This window comes from Triticum aestivum, chromosome 7D (genome assembly GCF_018294505.1).
Source record: "Triticum aestivum cultivar Chinese Spring chromosome 7D, IWGSC CS RefSeq v2.1, whole genome shotgun sequence".
Classification (NCBI taxonomy): Eukaryota; Viridiplantae; Streptophyta; class Magnoliopsida; order Poales; family Poaceae; genus Triticum; species Triticum aestivum.
Genome location: NC_057814.1, coordinates 79,136,314 through 79,150,146, shown reverse-complemented (window position 1 = coordinate 79,150,146; position 13,833 = coordinate 79,136,314). Strand labels below are relative to the sequence as shown.

The 13,833-nt window shown below is 47.8% G+C and overlaps 1 protein-coding gene across 1 annotated transcript; it reads left to right on the top strand.

The window, feature by feature from the left end:
* Positions 1–1,655: 1,655 nt before the first annotated feature.
* On the top strand, positions 1,656–2,797 carry LOC123170844 (flotillin-like protein 2). The gene is made up of 5 exons (XM_044588577.1): positions 1,656–1,706; positions 2,031–2,264; positions 2,296–2,385; positions 2,472–2,621; positions 2,711–2,797. The coding sequence occupies exons 1-5, from the start codon at positions 1,656–1,658 to the stop codon at positions 2,795–2,797; spliced, it is 612 nt and encodes a 203-aa protein (XP_044444512.1).
* The last annotated feature ends 11,036 nt before the right edge of the window (positions 2,798–13,833 follow it).

Sequence of the window (13,833 nt, the reverse complement as noted above, 5' to 3'; positions counted from 1 at the left end):
TTGTGAAACCGTTAGCTTATGAATGTGTGCTCTTCCTGCAATAATAACATTTGCAATGTAAGGGCCGAGGCGCACCCATGCATCAGGATGATGTGCACCACGTGGGAAGTAATACTAATATGGCCTAAGTGGATAATGAAATATCCAAAGATACACTTGACTGGATCAAAATATTTCTCTGGAATTGTTCCTCATGATGCGCAGATGTAGATGCTATATTTTTAAAATTTCAAATCACCTATGCATGCCAATGTGATTCTTATCCTTTTCATTAGACGATTTGTTCCCATCAATCCATCCATGCACCGAACCAATTTTTTTTACTCTGTTCAGGTTGCAATTATGAACGAGTAGCATATGTATGCACTGAACTACTTGCATAAGACAGTGAAATACTTCTTACTCGCGTGAGTGGAATTTTGGAATAGAGAAAGAACATACAACAGAGATCACGTAATTAATTGATTACATAAACCGAGATCACGTAAAACAAGTTTGATAGGTCCGTTGCATCGCACGAGCATTTTTGCTATATGTACTAACAGGTTCTATTTATTTCCTTTGATCGGTCAACACTCCTATGTCCTATGTAGGTAAGAAGGAAAGAAAACCTAACGGTACAGCCGGCAAAATAGTCAACGGCGAGCTTCATCGCCGCGTACGCGTCGTAGTACCTGGCCATCACTGGCTGGGGCATCGAGGACTTAACGCTGGTGATGAAGGCATGGGTATTGGTAGAGCTCCAAGAAGCTGCCCTTCGTCCTGCCCGCCGTCTTCACCATCGGTCCCCGGGTGACCACCCTGGAACTCGGCGACGCTACCAAGGCGACACGGTCCGGGTCGGTTCGGTCCCTCATCGAGCCACCATTTGGACCGGCCAACCACCACCGGCGTCAATGTGCTGGGGCAGCGGCGAGGTGGGCTGCGTGTGCGGGTGCCGTGGCGAGGTGGTGGACATGCGGGAGCGCCAGCGATGAGGTCGGTGATGTGCCGCGGCAAGTGCGCGGCTGTTAGCCATGAACCTTCCGTAGTAGTTTTTTTTCATGAGCCCATGTTTTTTTTTGTGTTCGGGCCTTGCCATAATTAGCGGATTAACCATAAAAAAACATGACTTTCAGTTTGTTGTCAAATGGTGCCGTGATTTTCGGATCAAGCCATGTTTCTCATGTACTTCCTATTTCCTGTTCGACTGAATAGAAGTGCAGAAAGTGGACACACCAACACGACTGAAGCAGTCATATTCAGTTATAGAGGTATACATTTATATAAGATATACACTGCGGCCAGTAACCCAACTAACTCCTGAGCTGACCTTGCTAATCCTTTACTCGCAATAAAGACGCAGACGATAAGGAAAGGTTGTTATGGAGAGAGCAATGGGAGAGAGAGAATCACGTGGCGGCAGGTGGACCTAAACATATGCTTCAACAAAGAAAACGGCGGCGTAGGATCATGGTGCGTGATTATAGGCGGAGGCTATTAAATCTCACGCGGAAATCACGGCTGAGCGATTCTTGCACGATCCGAAGTTCACACCCAATCGACCGTTTTCCCCAGTTGATGGCCTGCATGTGTCCTGTGCTAAAACGGTCGCTGCCATGACAGCGAAACCCGCAGCTAGAACGCTGCCAGCGCCAAGTTGAGAACTCGAGGCTATGGTGCATGGGGAGGAGAGAAAAGAAGGAAAGGGGAAGCTTGGGGACATGGTAGTTTACCCGGGGGCTGCCGGTCGGCATGCTGAGAACGAATGGCGGTGGCAGTGACATTTTTTCTCAGTCCTCTTGGTCGGATCGGTTGAAGACCAGACATGATCAGACAGACAATTTTGTAGGCCGATTTTAGCAGACCAGATCGTCCATTTTCTCTAACAAGCCAGGACCGAGCGTGTCAAACACCGATTGAGCCACGAGCGGTACGTCCAGCCCTGCCCACCGTCGAAGCGAAGCTCCTACTCCACGTGAAGTTGATCGCGCTGTTGCACTCGTACGGTAGGAGCCACAGGCACGACATGGTGAAGGGCTAAAGGGCAGATCGAGGGTGAGACCCGGATGCTGGTGGCGCAGCTGACCATGGACGAGATCTTCACCTGCACCAAAAAGTTCAAGCAGGAGGTGTTCAGCAACGTGCAGAAGGAGCTGGACCAATTCGGCCTCTTCATCTACAATGCCACCGTGAAGCAGCTGGTGGACGTGTCGAGGCATGAGTACTTCTCCTACCTCGGCGAGAAGACACAACAGGAGGCAGCGAGCAGGGCCAAGGTGGATGTTTGTGGAGCGGGATGGCCTCACGTGCCAGAACGCTGCCAAGGTGGACGCCAAGAACAAGGTGCTCTCTGTGCGGCAGCAGGGCGAGGCGCTCAAGGAGAAGGCCAAGGTCAAGGCGGAGGTGCGGGTGTTTGAGAACACTAGGAAGGCCAACAACGCCGCCTCAATGACCGACCTCGCCATGAAGTGGAAGGGTGGGACTGGCAGGCCAAGGTCGCCGAGGTTGAGGCCGCCAAGGCTGTCGCCATCCGCGATGCCGAGCTGCAGATGGAGGTTAAGACGAAGAACGTGCTCTACCAAACTGACAAGCTCAAGGTCGAGCAGCCCAGCAAGTCCACAGTACACTACGACACACAGGTTGGTTATGCAATAAGCATGTATAAAAATATAGTACTAGGGACAAGAGAAATTCATACTTATTGACCTCAGCATTTTAAATTTTGTAGGTTCAAGAATCGAACACGCTCTTCTACAGCTGGCAGAAGGCGGCGGATACGACATTGTATAAGGAGATGAAGGCGGCGGTGAGGTGAAGCGGCCGAGCAGAAACACATGCATGTCTCGATATGGGAGGAAAGGGAGGGAGATAAGGTGAGGGTTAGCGGTGCAACATGCCACACGAGGAAAGGGGTGAAGAGATGACCTTGAGGAGGGAAGTGAGCTCGGTCCATGGCATGGGTCAGAGTAGAGGAAGGTTGATCCATGGTTTGGCCAAAGGGGTGATGAGCGAGGGAGAAGTAGAAGTCCCCCTCTCATATCTTGGTGCGCGAGCAAGTCTGTCGAGGTGGAAGAAGCCTGTCATTTCATGACGGCGTTGGTGACCTTGGCGTGATGTTGTTCACCGGTTTGTGGGCGGATCAGGCAACCGTCTGGTCTCTCGATCCCCCCCCCCCCTTCACTAATTTTGGTGAGAAGAGGGGAGGGATGAAAGGGTGGAGGGGTGGGAGATGAGGTCGCTGATTCTATTGGTTGTGGGGGCGAGGGCGGAGAGAGGAGAGTGAGCGACGCCGGTGAAGTCTATGGATCTAGAGAGGGAGGGGAACAAGAGAGTGAGTGGTGCGGAGAGGGAGTGGATAGAATGCGGTCGTTCGGGAGAGGACAGCAAGTCGTATAGGAGGGGTATAATGGGAATATCATAAAAATAAAGCTTTATTTATACCTGTACACTATATATATTCAGAATAATATAAAATATTTTCTCAATAAATTACTTAAAAATATCCAAGAAATTACGGATGACCGACTATCATTATATAAAGGGGGAATCCGTTCTTTGCTCGTGGAGAAATGTAACATAGTTTTGTAGGAAATATGCCCTAGAGGCAATAATAAATGGTTATTATTATATTTCTTTGTTCATGATAATCGTCTATTGTTCATGCTATAATTGTATTGTCCGGAAATCGTAATACATGTGTGAATGCATAGACCACAATGTGTCCCTAGTAAGCCTCTAGTTGACTAGCTCGTTGATCAACAGATAGTCATGGTTTCCTGACTATGGACATTGGATGTCATTGATAACGGGATCACATCATTGGGAGAATGATGTGATGGACAAGACCCAATCTTAAGCATAGCATAAAAGATCGTGTAGTTTTGTTTGCTAGAGCTTTTCCAATGTCAAGTATCTTTTCCTTAGACCATGAGATCGTGCAACTCCCAGATACCGTAGGAGTGCTTTGGGTGTGCCAAACGTCACAACGTAACTGGGTGACTATAAAGGTGCACTACGGGTATCTCCGAAAGTGTCTGTTGGGTTGGCACGGATCGAGACTGGGATTTGTCACTCCGTGTGACGGAGAGGTATTCTGGGCCCACTCGGTAATGCATCATCATAATGAGCTCAATGTGACTAAGGCGTTAGTCACGGGATCATGCATTGCGGTACGAGTAAAGAGACTTGCCGGTAACGAGATTGAACAAGGTATTGGGATACCGACGATCGAATCTCGGGCAAGTAACATACCGATTAACAAAGGGAATTGCATACGGGATTGATTGAATCCTCGACACCGTGGTTCATCCGATGAGATCATCGTGGAACATGTGGGAGCCAACATGGGTATCCAGATCCCGCTGTTGGTTATTGACCGGAGAGGCGTCTCGGTCATGTCTGCATGTCTCCCGAACCCGTAGGGTCTACACACTTAAGGTTCGGTGACGCTAGGGTTGTAGAGATATGTGTATGCGGAAACCCGAAAGTTGTTCGGAGTCCCGGATGAGATCCCGGACGTCACGAGAGGTTCCGGAATGGTCCGGAGGTGAAGAATTATATATAGGAAGTCAAGTTTCGGCCACCGGGAAAGTTTCGGGGGTTACCGGTATTGTACCGGGACCACCGGAAGGGTCCCGGGGGTCCACCGGGTGGGGCCACCTATCCCGGAGGGCCCCGTGCTGAAGTGGGAAGGGAACCAGCCCCTAGTGGGCTGGGCGCCCCCCCATGGGCCTCCCCCATGCGCCTAGGGTTGCAAACCCTAGGGTGGGGGGCTTCCCACTTGCCTTGGTGGGCAAGGCACCCCCTTGGCCGCCGCCCCCCACCCTAGATGGGGTTTGGCCGGCGCCCCCCCTCCCAGGGGGCCTATATAAAGGGGGGGGAGGGAGGGCAGCAACATCTAAGCCTTGGGCGCCTCCCTCCTCCCCTGCAACACCTCTCTCTCTCTCGTATAAGCTCGGGGAAGCCCTGCCGACATCCCGCTGCATCCACCACCACGCCGTCGTGCTGCTGGATCTCCATCAACCTCTCCTTCCCCCTTGCTGGATCAAGAAGGAGGAGACGTCGCTGCACCGTACGTGTGTTGAACGCGGAGGTGCCGTCCGTTCGGCACTCGGTCATCGGTGATTTGGATCACGGCGAGTACGACTCCGTCATCCACGTTCATTGGAACGCTTCCGCTCGCGATCTACAAGGGTATGTAGATGCACTCCTTTCCCTCGTTGCTAGTATACTCCATAGATGCATCTTGGTGAGCGTAGGAAAATTTTAAAATTATGCTACGATACCCAACAGTGGCATCATGAGCCAGGCCTATGCGTAGTTGCTATGCACGAGTAGAACACAAAGTAGTTGTGGGCGTTGATGTTGCCAATTCTTCTTGCCGCTACTAGTCTTATCTTGTTTCGGCGGTATTGTGGGATGAAGCGGCCCGGACCGACCTTACACGTACGCTTACGTGAGACAGGTTCCACCGATTGACATGCACTAGTTGCATAAGGTGGCTAGCGGATGTCTGTCTCTCCTACTTTAGTCGGAACGGATTCGATGAAAAGGGTCCTTATGAAGGGTAAATAGAAATTGGCAAATCACGTTGTGGTCATACGTAGGTAAGAAACGTTCTTGCTAGAAACCTACAAACCACGTAAAAACTTGCAACAACAATTAGAGGACGTCTAACTTGTTTTTGCAGCATGTGTTATGTGATGTGATATGGCCAGAAGATGTGATGAATGATATATGTGATCTATGAGATTGATCATATTCTTGTAATAGGAATCACGACTTGCATGTCGATGAGTATGACAACCGGCAGGAGCCATAGGAGTTGTCTTTATTATTTTGTATGACCTGCGTGTCATTGAATAACGCCATGTAAATTACTTTACTTTGTTGCTAAACGCGTTAGCCATAGAAGTAGAAGTAATCGTTGGCGTGACGACTTCATGAAGACACAATGATGGAGATCATGATGATGGAGATCATGGTGTCATGCCGGTGACGAAGATGATCATGGTGCCCCGAAGATGGAGATCAAAGGAGCATAATGATATTGGCCATATCATGTCACTATTTGATTGCATGTGATGTTTATCATGTTTTGCATCTTATTTGCTTAGAACGACGGTAGTAAGTAAGATGATCCCTTATGATAATTTCAAGAAAGTGTTCACCCTAACTGTGCACCGTTGCGAAGGTTCGTTGTTTCGAAGCACCACGTGATGATCGGGTGTGATAGATTCTAACGTTCGAATACAACGGGTGTTGACGAGCCTAGCATGTACAGACATGGCCTCGGAACACACGCAATACACTTAGGTTGACTTGACGAGCCTAGCATGTACAGACATGGCCTCGGAACACGGAGGACCGAAAGGTCGAGCATGAGTCGTATAGAAGATACGATCAACATGGAGATGTTCACCGATCTTGACTAGTCCGTCTCACGTGATGATCGGACACGGCCTAGTTAAACTCGGATCATGTTTTCACTTAGATGACTAGAGGGATGTCTATCTGAGTGGGAGTTCATTAAATAATTTGATTATATGAACTTAATTATCATGAACTTAGTCTAAAATCTTTACACTATGTCTTGTAGATCAAATGGCCAACGTTGTCCTCAATTTCAACGCGTTCCTAGAGAAAACCAAGCTGAAAGATGATGGCAGCAACTATACGGACTGGGTCCGGAACCTGAGGATCATCCTCATAGTAGCCAAGAAAGATTATGTCTTAGAAGCACCGCTAGGTGAAGCACCAATCCCTGAGAACCAAGACGTTATGAACGCTTGGCAGCAGCGTGCTGATGATTACTCCCTCGTTCAGTGCGGCATGCTTTACAGCTTAGAACCGGGTCTCCAAAAGCGTTTTGAGAAACATGGAGCATATGAGATGTTCGAGGAGCTGAAATTGGTTTTTCAAGCTCATGCCCGGGTCGAGAGATATGAAGTCTCCGACAAGTTCTTTAGCTGTAAAATGGAGGAAAATAGTTCTGTAAGTGAGCACATACTCAGAATGCCTGGGTTGCACAACCGCTTGACTCAGCTGGGAGTTAATCTCCCGGATGACGCGGTCATTGACAGAATCCTTCAGTCGCTTCCACCAAGCTACAAGAGCTTTGTGATGATCTTCAATATGCAGGGGATGGAAAAGACCATTCACGAGATATATTCAATGCTGAAATCAGCGGAGGTGGAGATCAGAAAAGAACATCAAGTGTTGATGGTGAATAAAACCACTAAGTTCAAGAAGGGCAAGGGTAAGAAGAACTTCAAGAAGGACGGCAAGGGAGTTGCCGCGCCCGGTAAACCAGTTACTGGGAAGAAGTCGAAGAATGGACCCAAGCCTGAAACTGAGTGCTTTTATTGCAAGGGAAGTGGTCACTGGAAGCGGAACTGCCCCAAATACTTAGCGGACAAGAAGAAGGTCGGCAACACCAAAGGTATATGTGATATACATGTAATTGATGTGTACCTTACCAGTACTCGTAGTAGCTCCTGGGTATTTGATACCGGTGCGGTTGCTCATATTTGTAACTCAAAACAGGAACTACGGAATAAACGGAGACTGGCAAAGGACGAGGTGACGATGCGCGTCGCGAATGGTTCCAAGGTTGATGTGATCGTCGTCGGCACGCTACCTCTGCATCTACCTACGGGATTAGTTTTAAACCTCAATAATTGTTATTTAGTGCCAGCTTTGAGCATGAACATTGTATCTGGATCTCGTTTAATTCGAGATGGCTACTCATTTAAATCCGAGAATAATGGTTGTTCTATTTATTTGAGAGATATGTTTTATGGTCATGCCCCGCTGGTCAATGGTTTATTTTTGATGAATCTCGAACGTGATGTTACACATGTTCATAGTGTGAATACCAAAAGATGTAAAGTTGATAACGATAGTCCCACATACTTGTGGCACTGCCGCCTTGGTCACATTGGTGTCAAGCGCATGAAGAAGCTCCATGCAGATGGACTTTTGGAGTCTCTTGATTACGAATCATTTGACACGTGCGAACCATGCCTCATGGGTAAGATGACCAAGACTCCGTTCTCCGGAACAATGGAGCGAGCGACCAACTTATTGGAAATCATACATACCGATGTGTGCGGTCCAATGAGTGTTGAGGCTCGCGGAGGATATCGTTATGTTCTCACTCTCACTGATGACTTAAGTAGATATGGGTATGTCTACCTAATGAAACACAAGTCTGAGACCTTTGAAAAGTTCAAGGAATTTTAGAGTGAGGTTGAGAATCAACGTGACAGGAAAATAAAATTCTTACGATCAGATCGTGGTGGAGAATATTTAAGTCACGAATTTGGTACACACTTAAGGAAATGTGGAATAATTTCACAACTCACGCCGCCTGGAACACCTCAGAGAAATGGTGTGTCCGAACGTCGTAATCGCACTCTATTGGATATGGTGCGATCTATGATGTCTCTTACCGATTTACCGCTCTCATTTTGGGGCTATGCTTTAGAGACTGCCGCATTCACTTTAAATAGGGTTCCGTCTAAATCCGTTGAGACGACACCGTATGAATTATGGTTTGGGAAGAAACCTAAGCTGTCGTTTCTAAAAGTTTGGGGATGTGATGCTTATGTCAAGAAACTTCAACCCGAAAAGCTCGAACCCAAATCGGAGAAATGCGTCTTCATAGGATACACTAAGGAAACCATTGGGTATACCTTCTACCTCAGATCCGAAGGCAAGATCTTCGTTGCCAAGAATGGGTCCTTTCTGGAGAAGGAGTTTCTCTCGAAAGAATTGAGTGGGAGGAAAGTGGAACTTGATGAGGTGATAGTCACCCCTTCCGTATCGGAAAGTAGCGCAGCGCGGGAAGATGTTCCTGTGGTGCCTACACCGACTGGGGAAGAAGTTAATGATGATGATCATGAAGCTTCGGATCAAGTTGCCACTGAACTTCGTAGGTCCACAAGGACACGTTCCGCACCAGAGTGGTACGGCAACCCTGTCCTGGAAATCATGTTGTTAGACAACGGTGAACCTTCGAACTATGAAGAAGCGATGGCGGGCCCGGATTCCGACAAATGGCTAGAAGCCATGAAATCCGAGATAGGATCCATGTATGAAGACGAAGTATGGACTTTGACTGACTTGCCTGATGATCGGCGAGCCATAGAAAATAAATGGATCTTTAAGAAGAAGACGGACGCGGATGGTAATGTGACCATCTACAAAGCTCGACTTGTCGCTAAGGGTTATCGACAAGTTCAAGGGGTTGACTACGATGAGACTTTCTCACCCGTAGTGAAGCTGAAGTCCGTCCGAATCATGTTAGCAATTGCCGCATACTATGATTATGAGATATGGTAGATGGACGTCAAAACGGCATTCCTTAACGGCTTCCTTAAGGAAGAGTTGTATATGATGCAGCCGGAAGGTTTTGTCGATCCTAAGAATGCTAACAAAGTATGCAAGCTCCAGCGCTCAATCTATGGGCTGGTGCAAGCATCTCGGAGTTGGAACATTCGCTTTGATGGGATGATCAAAGCGTTTGGGTTTACACAGACTTATGGAGAAGCCTGTGTTTACAAGAAAGTGAGTGGGAGCTCTGTAGCATTTCTCATATTATATGTGGATGACATACTATTGATGGGAAATGATATAGAATTCTTGGAAAGTATAAAGGCCTATTTGAATAAGTGTTTTTCAATGAAGGACCTTGGAGAAGCTGCTTATATATTAGGCATCAAAATCTATAGAGATAGATCAAGACCCCTCATTGGTCTTTCACAGAGTACATACCTTGACAAGATATTGAAGAAGTTCAATATGGATCAGTCCAAGAAGGGGTTCTTGCCTGTATTGCAAGGTGTGCAATTGAGCACGGCTCAATGCCCGACCACGGCAGAAGATAGAGAAGAGATGAGTGTCATCCCCTATGCCTCAGCCATAGGGTCTATTATGTATGCCATGCTGTGTACCAGACCTGATATAAACCTTGCCGTAAGTTTGGTAGGAAGGTACCAAAGTAATCCCGGCATGGAACACTGGACAGCGGTCAAGAATATCCTGAAGTACCTGAAGAGGACTAAGGACATGTTTCTCGTTTATGGAGGTGACGAAGAGCTCGTCGTAAAGGGTTACGTCGACGCTAGCTTCGACACAGATCTGGATGACTCGAAGTCACAAACCGGATACGTGTATATTTTGAATGGAGGAGCAGTAAGCTGGTGCAGTTGCAAGCAAAGCGTCGTGGCGGGATCTACATGTGAAGCGGAGTACATGGCAGCCTCGGAGGCAGCACAGGAAGCAGTCTGGATGAAGGAGTTCATTACCGACCTAGGGGTGGTTCCCAATGCGTCGGGCCCAATGACTCTCTTCTGTGACAACACTGGAGCTATTGCCCTTGCGAAGGAGCCCAGGTTTCACAGGAAGACCAGGCATATCAAGCGTCGCTTCAACTCCATTCGTGAAAGTGTTCAAAATGGAGACATAGATATTTGTAAAGTACATACGGACCTGAATGTAGCAGATCCGTTGACTAAACCTCTCCCTAGGGCAAAACATGATCAACACCAGGACGCAATGGGTGTTCGATTCATCACAATGTAACTAGATTATTGACTCTAGTGCAAGTGGGAGACTGTTGGAAATATGCCCTAGAGGCAATAATAAATGGTTATTATTATATTTCTTTGTTCATGATAATCGTCTATTGTTCATGCTGTAATTGTATTGTCCGGAAATCGTAATACATGTGTGAATGCATAGACCATAATGTGTCCCTAGTAAGCCTCTAGTTGACTAGCTCGTTGATCAACAGATAGTCATGGTTTCCTGACTATGGACATTGGATGTCATTGATAACGGGATCACATCATTGGGAGAATGATGTGATGGACAAGACCCAATCTTAAGCATAGCATAAAAGATCGTGTAGTTTTGTTTGCTAGAGCTTTTTCAATGTCAAGTATCTTTTCCTTAGACCATGAGATCGTGCAACTCCCGGATACCGTAGGAGTGCTTTGGGTGTGCCAAACGTCACAACGTAACTGGGTGACTATAAAGGTGCACTACGGGTATCTCCGAAAGTGTCTGTTGGGTTGGCACGGATCGAGACTGGGATTTGTCACTCCGTGTGATGGAGAGGTATCTCTGGGCCCACTCGGTAATGCATCATCATAATGAGCTCAATGTGACTAAGGCGTTAGTCACGGGATCATGCATTGCGGTACGAGTAAAGAGACTTGCCGGTAACGAGATTGAACAAGGTATTGGGATACCGACGATCGAATCTCGGGCAAGTAACATACCGATTAACAAAGGGAATTGCATACGGGATTGATTGAATCCTCGACACCGTGGTTCATCCAATGAGATCATCGTGGAACATGTGGGAACCAACATGGGTATCCAGATCCCGCTGTTGGTTATTGACCGGAGAGGCGTCTCGGTCATGTCTGCATGTCTCCCGAACCCGTAGGGTCTACACACTTAAGGTTCGGTGACGCTAGGGTTGTAGAGATATGTGTATGCGGAAACCCGAAAGTTGTTCGGAGTCCCGGATGAGATCCCGGACATCACGAGAGGTTCCGAAATGGTCCGGAGGTGAAGAATTATATATAGGAAGTCAAGTTTCGGCCACCGGGAAAGTTTTGGGGGTTACCGGTATTGTACCGGGACCACCGGAAGGGTCCCGGGGGTCCACCGGGTGGGGCCACCTATCCCGGAGGGCCCCGTGGGCTGAAGTGGGAAGGGAACCAGCCCCTAGTGGGCTGGGCGCCCCCCCATGGGCCTCCCCCCATGCGCCTAGGGTTGCAAACCCTAGGGTGGGGGGCTTCCCACTTGCCTTGGGGGGCAAGGCACCCCCTTGGCCGGCGCCCCCCCCACCCTAGATGGGGTTTGGCCGGCGCCCCCCCCTCCCAGGGGGCCTATATAAAGGGGGGGAGGGAGGGCAGCAACATCTAAGCCTTGGGCGCCTCCCTCCTCCCCTGCAACACCTCTCTCTCTCGTATAAGCTCGGCGAAGCCCTGCCGACATCCCGCTGCATCCACCACCACGCCGTCGTGCTGCTGGATCTCCATCAACCTCTCCTTCCCCCTTGCTGGATCAAGAAGGAGGAGACGTCGCTGCACCGTACGTGTGTTGAACGCGGAGGTGCCGTCCGTTCGGCACTCGGTCAACGGTGATTTGGATCACGGCGAGTACGACTCCGTCATCCACGTTCATTGGAACGCTTCCGCTCGCGATCTACAAGGGTATGTAGATGCACTCCTTTCCCTCGTTGCTAGTATACTCCATAGATGCATCTTGGTGAGCGTAGGAAAATTTGAAAATTATGCTACAATACCCAACAAGTTTTTTATGGGCAATATACCACATACCCTAAATAGTAGATATTCGTGAGAATAACCATCAACATGTGATTTAGAGGTGAGCCTAAAATTATTAAAATTGGGATACCACTCAATCTACTAGAAACTGCTCATTTCTTGGATTTGTCCAATGAATATATATTTTCCATACCACCATCATAAAAAAAAATTCTAATCTTTGTTTATATTAGAATACCTTTGTAGGTTATAAAAACTGATGGATTTGATTGTGCTTCGGAGATGTCGACTGACAAAGACCCTGATGTAACGATGATGGAGAGGGCTAAGAATTCAACGAGTTTTACACAACCAAAAGAGGTGCATGCAAATAATTGTTCTTCTTTGTATGTATGTTGCACATGATATAATACTCAAAAGGAATATTTCTATATATATTTAATTTTGTAGAATATGAGGGAGATGGATTATGTCTTATGTCGGGGTTCAAAAAGAAACCCATTCAGAGGGTTTTTGGGGCGGCGTCATTGGAAGGGGACAAAAATTCACCATGTTTTATACAACAAAAAGATGTGCAAGTGATGATATCCCACAACAACGGCGCACTCAAAATAAAGCAAACCGGCTGGAATTACGATAAATGTTTGGCAACATTTATTTCCAACTGGTATTCCGATGAGTAAGTTCAATGATGTGCACATAATTCAAGGAAAATATTTCAAAAGCCCGTAGCAACGCACGGGCATTCTACTAGTTATACGAGGTTTGGAGTTGGAGTGAACTCAATCGGGTAACTGCCTCTTGTGCACCAACACATGAGGACACAGCTCTGTCCAAACCAATGTTTTAAATAGCTGGCCGCTATAGCCCGCTATATAGCCTTTTCAGCAGGGTGCCGCTAAATAGTCCCATGTACAAATAGCCCGCTATAGTTGATTTTGAGGTCCGCCGCTATTTGGCAATAGCCCGCTATTTAAAACATTGGTCCAAACTGAGTTTTGTACATTAGATAATTGGTGATTGGATGTCAAGAAAATAAATTTTTCTCTGACGCACAATTTCACTAGTATCGATCTCTGAACAAGGGCGAAAACATGGACGGAGACGATCAATCTTCCTCTGAGAAGCTTCAAACTAACTTGATCGACGGTAGACCCGGCACCATGGAGGCACAGATCAATGCAAGCACCGCTGCTAGTACTAGCGACGCCTTGGTTGGCCTCGTCGCACTCGTCGATTCACTTGCTGTAGACGTCGATGGGCTCGGTGAGGGTGTGCGCCTTGGTGGAGCTCTTCTCGTAGATGCTGCATGTGGCCCGGGCGACCCTAAGTTTTAGGTCGATGCCGCACTCGACTGTCGGAGTTGTTACAGAAGGGGCAGTGGAAGGACGTCTCTAGTTTCTTCCTGGCTGCCATCTTCGAGCTCGTCGTCCTTGGGTTCCCCATCGAACAAAATCAATCAAGTCGCGAATTTGCTATAGGGGTGCAACTTTTCCGAAGATTGATTGAGGAAGGAGGAATACAAATGGCGATGCTAGCTAGG